The following is a 17,052-nucleotide window of genomic DNA, read 5'->3' on the forward strand; positions in this document are numbered from 1 at the left end:
GCCATGGCAGTTAAAGTGGAATCATAGTAGTATAATTGTGCAGTGTGAAAAGGCCTCAGAGGAAGTGGTAGCTGAAGGATGGCAGCAAAAGCTTCCTCATCAGGAGATAAAGCTGCCCTTCCAGCACCTGATGAACTCAGCAGTGCAGCTTTGTCTCCTATCAGGAGAGGTTTGCTCTGCTGTCTGCCATCATTACATTGCCCATGGCCCCTTTTCCTTTTCCTTTTTCATTTCCATTCCTTCTGCTCCTCTTCTTCCTACTCCATAATTACACTAAGAAATGGGAATTTGGCTGTTTTCTCCAGTCAGTGACTGGTAGCACTGTTCTTGGAGCATTATATCATTTGGTAAAGTGGGAAATGCATAGTGTTCCCATGTGTTTTCATTAGCATGAAAAAAAAATCTTTTAAATAACCTTAGTTTTTTGCAACTTGAATATAGAGGTTATTTTAGGGGAAGTTGCTATTAGGCCAAGTATTGAGGGACAGATGCTGTGAGGCAAGAGGGGGACCCTTTTTGGCTTTTCTGTGAACCCTGTCTGCTCTCTCTTGGAGGACAGAACCGTGTATGTCCAACAAACTCTCTTGGGTTTGAAGGCTTTCATGGCTGGCATCCATAGATTTTGTGGGTTTTTCGGGCTATGTGGCCATGTTCTAGAAGAGTTTATTCCTGACATTTTGCCTGCATCTGTGGCTGGCATCTTCATAGAATGGGTTCCCTAATATAATTTACTTCCTTATGTACTGTCTACATTGGACAGGATACTCTGGGAGCAGCCTGGAGCATTCTACTCCTGGAGCTGAACTGATCTCCCCCTATTACCTTGGCCCTTCTTTCTGATGTGGGGCAGCTGTTTGCATGCATGTACTGCCCACCGTCAATGCCACCATGGCAAATCCTTATTTCTGAGGTCAGAACAAAGCACCCAGCTACAGTGCAATGCCTATGCCAATAGCTGCCCAGCATCAGAAAGGAGGGCTCCAGATATTCCAGGAAGATCTTGAGCAAAATGTTAGTTCATTTAATTTGTTTTAAGAGAGGTATTCCCTAGGTTTGTTGCTGAATGGCCTGGCATCATTTGGACTGTTTGCACCGGACTCACAGATTGTGCCTTACGTGGTCCGGACTCCGTGCCGAGGGGACAGGGGAAAGGCTGGTTTATTTGACCTATGCAGACAGAGTGTTATACAAAATATATACAAAAATTCAAGTTTCCTTACTTGTAGTTCTACAGTATTTATATGTACGTTAGTCAAAGCTGCATATTCCATAATTTCTTTAATTTTATTTTTGAATAATTTCCAGGAACTCCCCTCATCCCCTGATTACTGTTCTTGAAAACAGACCTGACTGCTGGCCCATTCTTCTGCAGCACTTGACAACATTTTTCCAACATTGCCCAGACAGGTAGGAAAAAGCAGCCTCTATGTGCATCATCTGAGCATGAGGGAATGAATATACCATACCACTGGCAACACAAAATCCCTGAGCCGTAAGACAGGCAGAAAGTGTATTTCTACATGTACATCTGTAAAGATGCAATATGTTCATCTGTAAAGATGTGTGTAATTTTCCTCTATTCATTGTAAACATCTTGGGAGAAGAAATTGGGGTACAAGAACAAGTAAATACCTTGCATCTGCCTTCTAACTTTTCTCTTCAACATGGTGCATCATTCTTCCAGTTCCTTAGTAGCAAGGGGTGGATGTGACCTAAAATTGTCAAGTGTGTTTGTGTCACATGACTTTAGTGCCTACAAGGTACTACAAGGCAAGGGTTGCAGGGGTATAACTATGGCAGGTGGGGAGCAAAATGAGGGTGTTGCTGCCAAAAACAAGAATTCTGCCCTTCCAATTTTTCCTTCAATCCCCAGTTTTCTAGCACTGTAGAAACTTAAAACTTCATGTGAACATTTAAAAACATATTTTAGACATCCAAAGAAAACGGGCAGGCAAAGTTACCAAGGGAATGCGAACACAGCCAACAGAAGAGTTCTTGGTGTGAATGATTTTCAGTGTGTCACTTAGTGCTGGAAACTTTGGGACTGAAGGAAAATTTCATGGGGGGAGAGGGACAGATTTCTTATTTAGGCGGAAGAATCCTCATTTTGCCTGTCCTGTAGCTACATCTCAAGGTATTGTATCCACTTGAGGTTTTGCATTAGCAAATTGAAATTATTCTGATTTGAGGTGTTGACCAGCTGGAGCATGTCCAGAGGAGGGTGACCAAAATGGTGAAAGGTCTGGAAGCCATGCCTTATGAGGAGTGGCTTAGGGAGCTGGATATGTTTAGCCTGGGTAAGAGAAGGTTAAGAGTTCATATGATAACCATGTTTAAATATTTGAAAGGGTGTCATATGGAGAATGGAGCAAGTTTGTTTTCTGCTGCTTCAGAAAACAGGACATGTGGCAATGAATTCAAACTACAGAAAAAGAGATTCTTAAACATTAGGAAGAACTTCCAGACGGTAAGAGCTGTTCGACAGTGTAATATGCTGCCTTAGAGAGTGGTGGAATTTCCTTCTTTGGAAGTTTTTGGCCATCTGTCAGGGCAGGAGTGCTTGAATTGTGTATTCCTACATGGTAGAGGGTTGGACTTGATGGTTCTTCCAACTCTATGATTGTATGAGGTGGAGCACTTGCATTTTGTCTCTCATCTACCTAGTGCTGTTCCTTATACCACTTGGAAAACTGCTCCTTATGCTTGGGGACTCCACAGAACAATAGTAGTAGGTTGTTGTTGTTGTTGTTGGGCTATAGGCCATTCAGCTACCAAATCAAAAATTACAACATAGAATAAATGGCATACTGTAAGTCTATGGTAGGAGGGAAATGGTGCAAATTGATATCTTTGTGCTTTTTGTATTTAGACATGTTTGCGCTCAGTGTAAAGGGTTACAATGCCAATACTCCTTTTCCTGCCACCTCTATTGAGTTTATACCCTACACTTGTGCATAAGAGCTCATTATAGATAACAATCTAATAGTAATATTAAATCTAATAGTTAAAATTGTTAAAAACATTTCCCATTTTCTTAATTAACCTATTTTGGTTATTACATCAGCAAAGTTACACATGTTGTGATAAAAACTTTGTTTATTTCCTTGTTCTCCTTCTGCGTTGGGGTTCCATATTGTTGATCAAGTACATTTCTTCAACTGCAGCACAGAAAATTCCTGTGTTTCTATAATGAGGCCATTTCTAAGGTACCTCTACTGTGAGCCTTGCCAGCTGCGAGAACATGCTGAATTACGGATGGCCCTACTTCGAGTCTTGCTTCAGCCACATGAGCCTGGGAGCAAAGAAGAACCCACTGCCCTCGAGTGCCACCTCCTTCAGCTGTTTTGTGACTTGGTTCCACATCGTCAGGTGAGAGTTCCTGCCATACTCCTCATGTATGTTATAAGAGCACTTGACTTAGTGGAGATAGAGCAGACCAGCCAAAACCTTTCAGCTGTCTGAGGCAAAGAACAGGATGACATTTTCCCACATCCCTGCCACTGTTCCATGTACATAAACCAACTGGACTAATTGTTGTGATTGTTGTTGTTGTGTTGCCACTTAGAGGATTCAGCTATGGGTCTAGGATACCCTCAGCCACTTCCAGAGTATTATGGGTTATGCAGAAATGGCGATAGACTAGATTTTTACTCCTTGGTGTCACATGGTGTGTGTGTGTGGGGGGAGCTTCTGGCCAGAAGGGCAGATACATTGTGCTAACCATGTATGACTAGTTCTCTTCTGTCCTTTCTCCAGGTAAAAGATCTGCCACAGGTCACAGAGACACTGCTTTTTCTGCAAGAGTTATTCCAGAGTCTGCTACGCTACCCTAATGTTTGGAAAATACAGTTATGCCAGCTCTCCCTGCAACTTCTGTGCTTCTGTGAGGTTTCCCTGCAGAGCACAGGGGAATGTTCATCTTTAATTTGCTTAATGGAAGAAAATGTGGAGCTTCTGAAAGAGGTAGGTACTGAAGAGAGAACTAATTTATAAAGATGCAGCATCTATTTAAGATAGCAGTTTGCAGACTGCTTAAGGTAATGGGGTGGAACCATTTTCAGTCCAGAGGGCCACATTTCAGAAGAGTTCAATTTCAGATAAGTTCTTCAAGGCTGCATTCTAATGGTGGATGGGAAAAAAGGCACAACTGTGGGACCAAAATCTACTACTTGGAACTTTTTCTACTGGTTTAAGAAAATCTCAGAAGAGACATTTCAGTCTTTTTTAGAATGGTAAAATATCCATAGAAAAACTAGAAAACCATAAAGCAGTAGTGTCATAGGGAAAAGGGGTGGCTTCATTGTTATTGTGTGCTTTGAGTCATTTTTGAGCTATGGCGACCCTATGAAGGAGGCCTGGTGGCGCCATGGTACTGCAGTCACAAAGTTGTGAGTTCGATCCCAGGGCTCCAAGGTTGACTCAGCCTTCCAAACTTTCATAGGTCGGTAAAATGAGTACCCAGCTTGCTGGGGGTAATTGGCTTACAAATTGTAAACTACTTAGAGAGTGCTGGGTCCACTATTAAGTGTTATAGAAATATAAATGCTATTGCTATTGCTACCAAGGGATTTTCTTGGCAAGATTTGTTCAGAGGGGGTTTGTTTTTGCTTTCCCCTAAGGGTGGGAGAGTGTGACTTACCCAAGGACATCAAATGGGCTTTTGTGACTGACCAGAGATTAGTTCCAGAGTACTAGTCTAGTAGTAGAACTACTACACCATACTGGCTCTTGTGGCCCCATTAGAGGAATTAAAAATGACTGGATTGGAATGCCAATAGGGCAGGATTTGGTCCCAGGGTCTAAAGTTATTTGTTCCTGGTTTTGCTTTCTGGTGCACATTCTGGTATAAATATTATGGGTAATGGAGCGCACCAGGGAGTTCCAAAATAAAATCAGCATGTTCTTTATAGACAATAGCAAAGCTTTTGATTGCATAGATCATGAAAGGCTATGGAACGCCCTTAAAGACATGGGAGTACCAACACATCTGATAGTCTTGATGAGGAATCTTTACTCGGGACAAGAGGCTACCAAGAGGACAGAACATGGAGAAATAGGATGGTTCCCAATTGGCAAAGGAGTCAGCCAAAGATGCATCTTACCACCCTACTTGTTCAACTTATATGCAGAACATATTATAAGAAAAGCAGGCTTGGACACAGAAGAAGGAGGAATGAAAATAGGAGGAAGGAATATCAGTAGTCTGAGATATGCAGATGATACCATAATACTAGCAGAAAACCTCAAAGACCTGGAACAACTACTAAGAAAGATTGAGAAAGAAAGTGTAAAGGCAGGCCTATTGTTGAACAAAAATATTGACCACAGAGAACCTACACAAATTTGAATTAGACAACAAAAAATAGAAATAGTAAAAGAATTCTCATACCTGGGATCAAACATTGATAGAAATGGAGACTGCAGCCAGGAAATCAGAAGAAGATAAAGAATGAGAAGGACAGCTATGAATGAACTTGAGAAGATCCTAAAATGCAAGGATATACAACTGAGCACAAAAGTCAGAATCGTACAAGCCATTGTAATCCCTGTTGCCGTGTATGTATGTGAGGGCTGGACAATTAAGGAGGATAGAAAGAAAATCAACTCATTTGAAATGTGGTGCTGGAGAAGAGTGCTAAGGATTCCATGGACAAAAAGACCAAAAAATAGGTCCTGGAGCAGATCAAGCCAGAAATCTCCCTAGAAGCCAAGATGACAAAATTCGGGTTGTCGTACTTTGAACACATGTGTTTATCACCTAACATTATATGCTGAGCTTGGTCTGGATACACTCGAGACCACAGCTTGGTTGATGGCGTGCAAATCTTGGCTTAAAATCCATTATAGACCAAATAGATCTAGTCTAATTTGGTTTCTTTTATCTGATAATTATTATACTAACTGGTCAAAAATCTATGAAGATAAATTAAAATTAAAGGGCCTAAGTCTGGACTCTCTACTCCTCCTAACTGAGGAGGAGTGCCTCAAGACAATTAAGGATTGTTTATTGAGTTGGGATTACAAGATGACTTACTCCACTCCTCCCAGAGTGTGCTCCCCTTCTGTATTTGGCATTCCCCCCTATTGTGGCGAGATGCCAAAGTACTTTCAATCATTGTCCCTTCAGGCTTCGAGCAAAGCTTTCCTTTTTGCAAGGTTGAATATTCACCCTTCCTGTGTCACCAGGGGTAGATATTTGAGGATCCCTTTTGCAAATCGAATATGTATATGTGAACTATCTCCAGATACTCTCCAACATATTATATTTCTTTGCCCGCTCTATCAAAAACCGAGAGCGAAATTGCTAAAGAAACTATTGGAAATGAACTATTGCTTAACGGATATAACTTTAGTACATTTATTGGAGGATTGTAATGTACAGATTACACAATTGATGGCCAATTTTCTAATGGAGGCAACAAAAATCTGGTACAAATTAAATAATGGCTAGAGTTTAGTGTTAGATGATTTTAAGGATGATAAATTTTAAAGTATTCATGTAGACTATTTTAGTTAATTTTGTATTGTATTGTTTGTTGTATATTGTCTATTGAGATGCCTAATAAAGGTTGATGAATGAATGAATGAAATGAACACATCATGAGAAAGTATGAGTCATTGGAAAAAATAGTAATGCTAGGAAAGGTAGAGGGAAGTAGAAAGGGAGGAAGGCCACATGCAAGATGGATGGACTCTATTAAAGAGATCATGAGTCTGAGTTTTCAGGAGTTGAGCAGAGCAGTGGAGGACAGAGGGTTGGAGATGTCTCATCAGCAGGGTTGCAACAAAACACATTAAAGCAATATCAAACTGACACTAATAGCCCAGAGAAGATGTAGAAATACTGGAACCCAAAGGATTATTGGTGAAAAGCTTTTTCAAGTTTAGCAGTTAAGAGAACCTTTGGCCTATTTTTGGGACGAGGGACATTTGGCCTTCCAGCTTTTAGGAGTATTACTATCATCATCAGTTGGCCATGCTGTGTGGGGCTGATGGGTGTTATAAGTCAAAATAACTGGAGGACCTCATTCATGTCCTAGCACTGAGTTCATCCATATGGAATAAGACAAACAACAAAGTTAAAAGGAAACAGTGCCCTAACGTTCCTACACTGTGTAGAGTTGTTCGTAATAAACAAACTATTGGCCTGTTAGTGAGACATTTGGTCCATTTATCTCAGTGTTGTCTTCAGTGACTAGTAGTAGTTTTGAAGGTTAGAGATTGAAGACTTTCCTATCCCTCCTTTGAGCTTGGGCCCATGTGTGAAAGCCAAGAGTCTCAGCTTCCGCCACTCTGCAGGATGCTCATAATTTCTCAAAAATCTTTCTAGAGCAAGGGTTCCCAACCTTTTTGATTTGTGGAACCCCTATTTAGAATCAGTTTCTATGGCGGAGCCCCTTAGAGGCCAGCCCTATGTCTTACAAGTTAATGGTGTTCAGGAGTAATGTTACTAGGATGTGTGTGTGAGGAAGATGGGGTAGATTGTAACACCTGGGAAGTGCACATGGAGCAGAACCCCCTGCTCTAGACCAGGGGTAGGCAACCTTTTGGAGCCGGGGGCTGGGTTGGTGTCCCTCAGACAAGTCGGGGGGCCGAAGCTGGGGGGTGGAGCTTCCACCCTCTGGGGCGGGGCTGCATGCTGGGGGCGGAGCTTCCACCTTCCGGGGCAGAGCCACCCTCCAGGGCAGAGCCTCCACCGAAGCCCTGCAAGGAGGAGGAGGTGTGTGCCCACCCTCTCCTCCTCGGTCCTTTTCTGGACAAACACCCCCAACCTGCATTCCAAAACACACACAACAGCACAGTTGTGCATTTCACATGGCTTTACTTAACATGACCTCTTGCATATTTCAGAGGCTTATTCCATAACCAAACCCCTTGGGTTTAACACTTAGCATGGTTTAACATGGCTATGCATATTGAACATGTCAAGGTGGTTTCACCGTTCTTGGACCAAGTGTACTTCTCAGAAATGTGTACTTGGTCAAGGGACTTTGGTTTTTCTTCACTGCGCATGGGTTTGTAAAAATCACAGCAATTTACATTGGCCTTGCCTCAGAGGCTTTCTGATATCAGTATCACCATTAAAGAACCAAAAACACACAGAAAAGGCACTTTGGAAAGTCACACTCTCTTGGCTTCAGAAACAGTGCGTGCATGCCTCTCAAGCTGACTCATATCATTATTATCATCATCATCATCATCACCACACTATCATTGTCAAAGCAAGGGAGACTTGTTAGCATTAAAAGCACACAAAACACACTTTGCAAGGTGACACTCTCTCAGCTTCTGAAACAGTAGTTGCATGCTTCTCAAGCTGACTCATCATCATCACCACCACACTATCATTGTCAAAGCAAGGGAGACTTGTTAGCATTAAAAGCACACAAAACACACTTTGGAAGGTGACACTCTCTTGGCTTCAGAAACAGTGCCTCCATGCCTCTCAAGCTGGCTTATATCATCATCGTCATCATCAATATCATCATCATCACGCTATCATTGTCAAAGCAGGGAGACTTGTTAGCAATTAAAAAGAATGCAAAATAAAACAAAAAAACCCATGTGGCCTCTGGCCACTCACCACCTTCTCCTCTTCCTCCTCCTGCTGCCCCCATCTCCTCTTCCTCCTCCTGCTCTTCCTCTCTCCTCTTCCTCCTCCTGCTGCCCCCATCTCCTCTTCCTCTCTCCTCTTCCTCCTCCTGCTGCCCCATCTCCTCTTCCTCCTCTTCCTCCTGCTGCTGCCTCCTCCTGCTCTTCCTCCCTCCTCTTCCTCCTCCTCCTCTTCTTTCTTCTCCTCCCCCCTCCTCCATGTGCCGTGCGGCCTGGGGGCAGGACGGAGGAGACAGAGGAGGAGGTGGGCAGCGCGGGGCCGCGCGGGGAGGCAGGGAGGGCCGTGCGGAGCTGCGCAGAGCCCCGCGGGGAAGCGGGGAGGGCGGTGCCGGTCTTCATCCTTTGCCTCCTCCACCCCAGGCCGCGCGGCCCTCCTCTTCCTCCTCCTCCGCCATTTTGTTTTTCAAAATGGCGGTGAAGTCTCGCGCGACCTTTCCCGTCCTGGGAAAGGTCGCACGAGACTTCGGCCGCCATTTTGAAAAATAAAATGGCTCCTGGAGCGGCGCGGAAACGGTGGCAATCGGCGGCATGACTGTGCGGGGGCCGGCAGAAAGGCCTTGGCGGGCCGGATCTGGCCCGTGGGCCGTAGGTTGCCGACCCCTGGTCAAGGCTATCAGAGCTTTGCAGGAAAAAAGACGGCCACAGTGACTGCATCTCAGCTAGAGGGTTAATGTATCTTTAGAGATCAGACTTGAGCAAACAGTATATTTTTCAGTACACTATGTGGTGGAAAATGAGGATATAAGGTATTGTTAAGATTGTTTTTTTCTACAGGATATAAAGGATGAAAAAAACAACTGGAATATTTTTCCTGTTCTTTAGGACTTTCCATTTGAAATGGCCATAATTGGATTAGGCTTCCTTCTGTTGCAGGCTCCAGCCAATCAACAAAAGCCAATCTTAAAACTAGGTAAGGTTCTTAAAACAAAACAAAACAAAACAATCTTCAATATACTTCTTGTCCATTTTATCAAAAACAACAACTTGAAATGTAAGTTGGAATGTGTTAATTCTCGTGTTTCTAGGTTTGCAATTCATTAAAAATATATTTCTAGTGGAAAAATATATTATTTCCTTATAGCATTTTTGTATCTATTGTGGAGATGGGGGAAGCAGAAGAGTTGCTGTAGATGCTTGTAAGCTTTACTTCACACCAGCTGTTCCCTACACCATGTTCTAGTCCCATATGTCGGCAATTGCATCACTTATAGAATGCTTGAATTGTAGCTTCTCTGTACTGCATTACCTCAGTTGTGTGCATGTAGAAAGACAACACGACAGTGAGAATGTTGAACTAGTACCCTTTGCTCTATCTGTTAGTATGCTGTCTCACCCTCGTGTGCAGCCATGGGGGTGGGGTAGGAATGAGGGAATTCCCCCTCCCCAAGAATTACATTGACCTTCAATGTCATTTTATTTCAATCCCCAAATTTTTAGCATGCCAGCACCTTAAAATTTCAAATGAACTTTTAAAAACAGTATGCATCATACGTACTGTGTTAGACATAACCGTGTTAGTCTGGAAATCAGTATGCAAAAGAATCTTGTAGCACCTCTGAGACTAACTGAAAGAAAGGCGTTGGTAGCATGAGCTTTCCTAGAGTTAAGTCTATTTTCTCAGATGCATGTGAAATCAACTGAAGTCTATGAAAGGTCATAGTACTACTAACTTTTTTTCAGTTAGTCTCAAAGGTGCTACAAGTTTGTATGCTGATTTTCCACAGTAAGACACCTATGTCTTTGAATTCTACAATTTAGAAGCAGAGAGGAAGACAAAGTTAACAAGGAAATGTGAACACAGCAAATATAGACATTCTAGGTGGGACTAGTTTGCAGTATCTCACCAAATTTTGGGACTAAAGAAAATTTCATGAGGGAGTGGAATTCTCATTTTGAGGGGCACTACATTGCTTCAGAAATGTGCATCTTTGCAAGGCCTTGGGGATGCAAAAAATATTGTGTACGGTTCTCCCTCCATATTTGTGGGGGTTAAGGGAATGAGACCCCCGGGGATATGGAAAAATCGTGAATGACTCCACTCCCCACTAAGAATCCAGTTAAAGGGAAGGGCGAGTGGGGGAAGTGCAGCAGGGATGTGTGCTCCTTTCCCCCCACCTTTCTATCTCTTTAACTGACTCCCTGCCCCCTTTCCTCCCTATCCTTTCCTTGGGCATCCCAAGGAGAGGATCGGGGAAGAGAAGGCAAGAATTGCCTTGTCCCCTCCGAGACCCTTCTCTTCCCCAATCCTTTCCCCTTGCATTGGGGAGGAGAAGGGTCTGGGGGGGGGGGCAAGGTATTTCTTGCCTTCTCTTCCCTGATTGTCTCCCTGGGCAGCCCAAGGAAAGATTGGGCAGGGAAAGGGAGGAAGAATACTTGCAGTAGCAGCCTTGACTTTGTGATTAATTGAAACCGTGAGTCTCAAGACCGTGAATATGGAGGGCCGACTGTACACTTTAAAAATATAAGCAGCTTAAAAACATACAGTTTTTGTATATACACAGACTTGCTATAGACAGTGGGAGAAGTGCACAGAAAAATGCATATATTGGAAAAAGAACACCAATACATGCATTTGTCGTTGTCGTTGTTGTGTGCCTCTAAGTCATTTTTGATTTATGATGACCTTAAGGCAACCATATCATAGCGTTTTCTTGGCAAGTTTCTCTAGAATAGATTTGCCATTTCATCCTCTGAGGTTGAGAGACTGTGACTTGCCCAAGGCCACCCAGTGAGTTTTTATGCTTGAATGGGGATTTGAACCCTGGTCTCTAGAGCTGTAGCCCAATGATCTAGCCACTACACCATACTGACTCTCAAATGCACATATATTATGGAAAATGCATATAGAAAATCTGTACAAATTTCTGTGTGGGCGGAAACACCAGTCTTCCAAACTGATATGAACAAAGAAGGAAATGCCACCAAATGGTAACTCCAAGTCTTTCACATCCCTGCGTGATGGTGTGTGTGTGTGGGGGGGGGGGCGAGTAAGCCACATTGTCCTGTTTCGGTAAAACTACCAGACTGGCACTCAGAAGATTAACAGATTTTGGGAGCATTATGCTTTTATGGACTATACATCTGATGAAGCAGGCTGAAATCCACAAAAAGTTAAGCCAGATAAAACCTGATCATCTTTAAGGTGTTAAAAGACTCTTTGTCATGTCTATTCAAGATATCGTATTTCTGACAGTGGCAAGTGATGTGAAAACTATCTCTGGTGACTGATCTTTCTGTACTTGAAGCTGCAATTATAGAATGATGAAGAACATGATATGTTAATCTTATTCTTGGTGGTTTTGTCTTATTCTTTATTTATCCTACTATAATAATAATAATGGAGTTCTTTTCAGTGTCAAGTGTAGATGGATTTTGGATATGTGTGAAATATAGAGGCAGAAAGTGTGTTGGCAGTTCTAATTTTCAGGAAGAGAAAATACAATCCGATTGTCAGTTCCCTTTGTAATACATCACCGAGAACTCGCATATCCTATAATGTTTTAAAGTTCCAGGTACTATTTTATTCTTGCTTCTTTAGCCATCAAGATCCTTTCCTGTTCTGAAACCAAGAAGACTCAGACAGCAGCCCTTATCTTGGTGATGCCTGCACTGCAGATCTTATCATCCACAGCGGTACAGGACTACATAACTGAGGACAGTGGAGGCACTACAAGACAGCAGTTGGCCATTAATCTTCTAGAAATTGTACAGCAGGAAGAAATGAACGAGAAAAACCAACCAGTAAAAGTTTTTCCCCATTACATACTTTCATTTTATGTTGCTGGGGAGAAAATAGTAATATTTCAGTGCTTCTCCCACCTTCTCTGCTTCAAGCATACTATTGTACGAATGAGAACTTGTATTAAAACATGGATTCTTTCTATGGTGAAAGGGTGTACCAGATTCTAAGGGGACTGCAAGTAAATTACCTAAATTTACAAAGGCTGCTTCTGTTAAATCGGGGTGGGCAATATGTTACCCTCCAGATATTGTTGGACTGCAGCTCCCAGCATCTTTCACAATTGGCTATTCTGACAAGGCTGGTGAGAGTTGCAGTCTGACAACATCTAGAGGGCCACATGTTACCCACCCTTGAATTAAATGCCTTTATCTGCTGTAGTGACCACTGCAGTCCACTCCACAGTATATAATGTGGTTGAGGTATTATCCAGAAATAAACTCCTAATTCATGAATTCATGAGGTATCTTTCAGTTAAAATAAGTGACTGTCTTGTAAGACTACTCTGGTTTTATGGGCAGACCTGGAATTTTAAAATTGTACACCATCAGCAGTCCTAGAGATGTTGTTTAACTGCAACTGGCAGCATCCCTAGCAAATGTAGCCAATAATGAGGAATGCCAGGATTTGCAGACCAAAAACATCTGGAAGATGGCATGATTTCCATTCCTGCTGTACACTAATGCCTGAATTGTCATGTTAGTCCCAGCTAGTGCAGAACTGTTGAATAATGGGATTTACACAAGTGCTGATTGACCTCTCAGCAAATGGATTTATACTAATTGTGATAATGAATGGGATTTAGCCTCTAATATAAAATGTGAATTGACAAAAAGGTGCACATAGATAATGTGTGGTGTGCCCAAGTCATTTCTGACTTATGGCAACCCTAAGGCGACCCTATCATGGGGGCTTTCTTGGCAAGATTAGTTCAGAGGAGGTTTGTTCTTGTCTTTCCCTGAGGCTGGGAGTATGTAACTTGCCCAGGGTCACCCAGTGGGTTTCATGGCCAAGCAAGGTATACACATATATGTAAGCATATTTGCCAGAAAATATTAGAAACAAGGACATTGTTTATTTAGGTTATCTATACCCTGCTCTTCAGTCAGTGCAGCTTACAGGTTGTCAATTTGACGGTTCCCTGCCTTCAGGCTTACAGTCTAAAAAGACATGACATAAAGGAGAATAAAATGGCAGTGGAGAAGATCAAGTCCAGGAGATACTGCCAGTTCTTCTCTCCCTCCAAGGCCAAGATGGTAGCAGCTAAGAAAGAGGGAGGACCCTTCAACTTCCTGTAGGCCTAAGTATGGTAGAGCTGTGCCTGCATCTCCTCCTCTCCCTCCAAGGCCAGGATGACAGCAATCAAAATGCGGGGAGGACCTTTAATCTTCTTCCAGATCCAGGCATGGACTTAGGAACAGATAGTAACTGTGCATCACTTGGCTACTTAGCAGTGGTGGCAGTATGCTGGCAAAACCTCTAGGTCACACACAGATCTGTCTAGTCTAGCGTTCTCAAAACTGGTAGTCCTTAAGATGGTCTACTAGAAAATGGTCAACTGTCCATCTGCAAACCATCCCCTATCCCAGCATCCAAATATAATAGAACTTCCTTAATTAAGAATGTTTCAGACTGGTGAACTATAGCCCTGGTGGCCTTATTGTAGAAACTGTAATTTACTCAAGGTGCTGTTTTGGGAGGCAGGTGGGAAATGTCTTACCGTGCAGTTGTATGCTTGTCTACTCAGATGTCAGTCCTGTTATGCTCAATGGGGCTAAAATAGTTATTTGTCTTATATGATTGGGTTCCTGTAAAACTAAGGCTGCCATATCTCCTTGCTCTCCTGCCCACTCTACTCTGTTCAAATAGTGGATAGAAGAATTAAAACAATAGAAGGCAATAGGAGCCCTTTGGGAATAGTGAATGGGGCACATTTACCTCTAAGCTGCTCTATCAGTCAAAGTGGCAACTTTGCAGGTGGCTGGATCTTAATTTTCAGTGTGCCATAATTGAAAGCGATAAACAGGGGGGAGAGTAGTTTTAAAATATTTTCCTACTTGAAATGGCTTTTTAAAAGGTCATTTAAAGTACAGGAGCATTATACTTTCCATTATCCAAAATGAATTTACATTACATTGAGCAATATAATTAAAACGGGTGTGTGCCATTCCTTGGAACTGCTCTGGCTGCTTATACAAAAATGTCTTGGTAGATCTGAAACACGAGAGCAACGCTCTCCTCCCATACACTAAGGTTTATCTGACACAGGAGTTACAACTGCAGAGGAGGACTAGGTCCTGCAAAACATAGGGCAACAGCAGCCCAAGTTGCTTGACAGTTGCTTCTGCACAGTCTGCACCATTGTTGGGCAAATGCTGTGCTGTGAACTTTCCCTCAAGTGAGACTGATCCTCCTGAGAAACATTACTGGAGCAGCTGGAACTAGAACATGTTCAGAATGATCCCAGCCTGCAGTGATAACATGAATTGAGATGGTTTGTGGTTAAATACTGTGACTCTTTCAGATCTTGATCTGGAGATCACCCTGCATGTTGGCTTGAGTCCATGGTTGCTTGTCATTTTATGTAAAGGGTGGGGTGCTTTTTGCTCACTCTGCCTTCTGTATACATCTCCCTGTGATCTGAATGAAATCCATGGTGCACAAACACTGCAGAAATAATACAGTTTGACACCACTTGAAGTGATGTAGCCCCCTTCTATGGAATCCTGGGATTTGAGTTTCACAAATCCTTAGCTTTCTCTGACAAAGTCCTAGTGCCTCACAACATTACAAATGCCAGGAATCTGTAGGATGAAATCGTGGCAGTTAAAGTCAACTGCATTATTTCTACAGTGTAGATGCACCCCCAGTTGCTACTCCCAGCTAGAGCAGACCCACTGCATCATTGACTGGAGATAAATTAATACTTAAATCCCACAGGTTACCAAATGCATTTAAGACAATATTCCCACTATTCCCAAAGGTCTCTCACTCCAGAGGCAGGATGTAAAGTCCTATTCTTTACTGTGTTCTATCATGTAAGGCAAGTGAAGGTTCAAGGGCAGCAAATCTGAGTTTGCCCCTTACTGGATATTTACCATGAAGCTAATCCCTTCCTTTCCAAATGCATACTTCTATCTGTTATGCATTACTTGTTTTTAGATGCATGGTTAAATTTCTAAGTCTGCATATCCTATGTGAAGTGGCTTATAAGCTAAAAATGCCCCAGCCCTTCTCCCTTTGATGATGGCAGTGGTGGGGTTCTATTTTGAAAGATTCTGCATCCATGAGCCACGTAAGTTAGTTCTTTGTCCTACTGAACTCAGGTAATTTCAGCAAACCATTGAATTCAGATAATTTCAGTAATGCAGCAATCCCAAATTGCTTGGGGCCCCAAATGTGGGAATAACTTTTCTGATCGAACTCTAGTGCTTTCTTCCAATGATGGCTGTGTGGAAAGTAAAAAGAGTTTGTGATACATGTCACCTCACTTAGGAAATGAAGTCATAATTATCAACAGGAATGTCAGTAATTTATGTGGAGGAAAAAGCTTTCACGTGTTATTCTTCACACATGCTTTTTACACAAATCACCGAGGAACAATTTAACTTTTGTTTTAGAGGTATTTTTAGAGAGTTGGTTGGATAAAATTTTCTGGTGGAGAGATTTTCAATGTTCTAATGTGTATTTTTCATGTGCCTTAGGCTTGTTCTGATCGCTTCTTCCCCATAACCAGTGCTTATGGTTCATTGCACACTACTTGGAAGATCCTTGAGCTTCTGAGAGAAAGGTCTTCTACATTTGATTGGTTATCTTCTGTGAAGTCGATGCTGCCTATTACAACTGATGTCCCTGTCCATGTTTTCCTTCTGCTGGCCTATCTCCTTGTTCAAGAAAATGGAGAGAGCCTTCGTGATGTACTGGCTACTACTACTGAAATTGCCAAAGCAGATTCATCCCAGGTAATAATAGTTTAGACAACTGACATGAAAGGTCTGCAGTTAATAGTTTACTGATTTGTTTCAAATCAGTCTGTGGTGCAGTAGCATCATTGGCGGGGAGAGGATGCAGGCGGTGTGGACTACATCGGGTGACTCTTTGAAAGGCAGAAATGGTGGCAACTACAGTGCCTTTTGGTTGATACCTCTAAGAGCTGTTTTGTTTGGAGCCAACTTGAATCTTATATGGTTTTGGTCCAAATTATATGGAAGACTGCATCTGTCCATGTTTTAAGATCCTAGGTGGAGAGCTTTTTCTTGGTGCCATGGCAGCTACAGTTGGTGAGGACATGGGTGGCTGCTCCCATGTTGTGGAATTCTCTCCCATCACAGACTAGATTGGCCCCATCTCTGCTCTGCTTCTGCTAGCAGACCTTTTTATTTGAACAAGCATTTGATCACTAATTAGCCATGCAGAAGAGTTTTTTTAATGGGCTATATGTGCTGTAATTGTACTGGTATGTTTTAAAGTGATTTTACACTGTTTTTAAGTACTATGGTAATTTTCTTTTTACCATTAGAGTTTAGAGGTACCTTGTCTTTTGTTTGGAGAAAGACAAGATATAAATATAAACATTAAGTAATTAAATATCCAGGTTTGTTCAGAGCATCTCAGGATGTCCTTTTTCAGCCTCTTAATAAGCCAGATTTTATTTCTTGCTCCAGGGTAAGCAACTGTGACCTTTTAGGTGAATTTCAAAA

General features: G+C 42.3%; 1 protein-coding gene across 1 annotated transcript in view; it reads left to right on the plus strand.

Moving 5' to 3' along the window:
* The window catches only part of FOCAD (focadhesin), a 148,216-nt gene that overhangs the window by 11,928 nt on the left and 119,236 nt on the right, over nt 1–17,052 (plus strand). Inside the window, exons 3-8 of the mRNA XM_042447659.1 lie at nt 1,303–1,407; nt 3,165–3,369; nt 3,757–3,963; nt 9,436–9,523; nt 12,152–12,354; nt 16,057–16,314. Coding sequence (XP_042303593.1) covers nt 1,303–1,407; nt 3,165–3,369; nt 3,757–3,963; nt 9,436–9,523; nt 12,152–12,354; nt 16,057–16,314 — 1,066 coding nt within the window. The remainder of the gene's footprint in view (nt 1–1,302; nt 1,408–3,164; nt 3,370–3,756; nt 3,964–9,435; nt 9,524–12,151; nt 12,355–16,056; nt 16,315–17,052) is intronic.

This window comes from Sceloporus undulatus, chromosome 2, assembly GCF_019175285.1.
Source record: "Sceloporus undulatus isolate JIND9_A2432 ecotype Alabama chromosome 2, SceUnd_v1.1, whole genome shotgun sequence".
NCBI classification, from domain to species: domain Eukaryota; kingdom Metazoa; phylum Chordata; class Lepidosauria; order Squamata; family Phrynosomatidae; genus Sceloporus; species Sceloporus undulatus.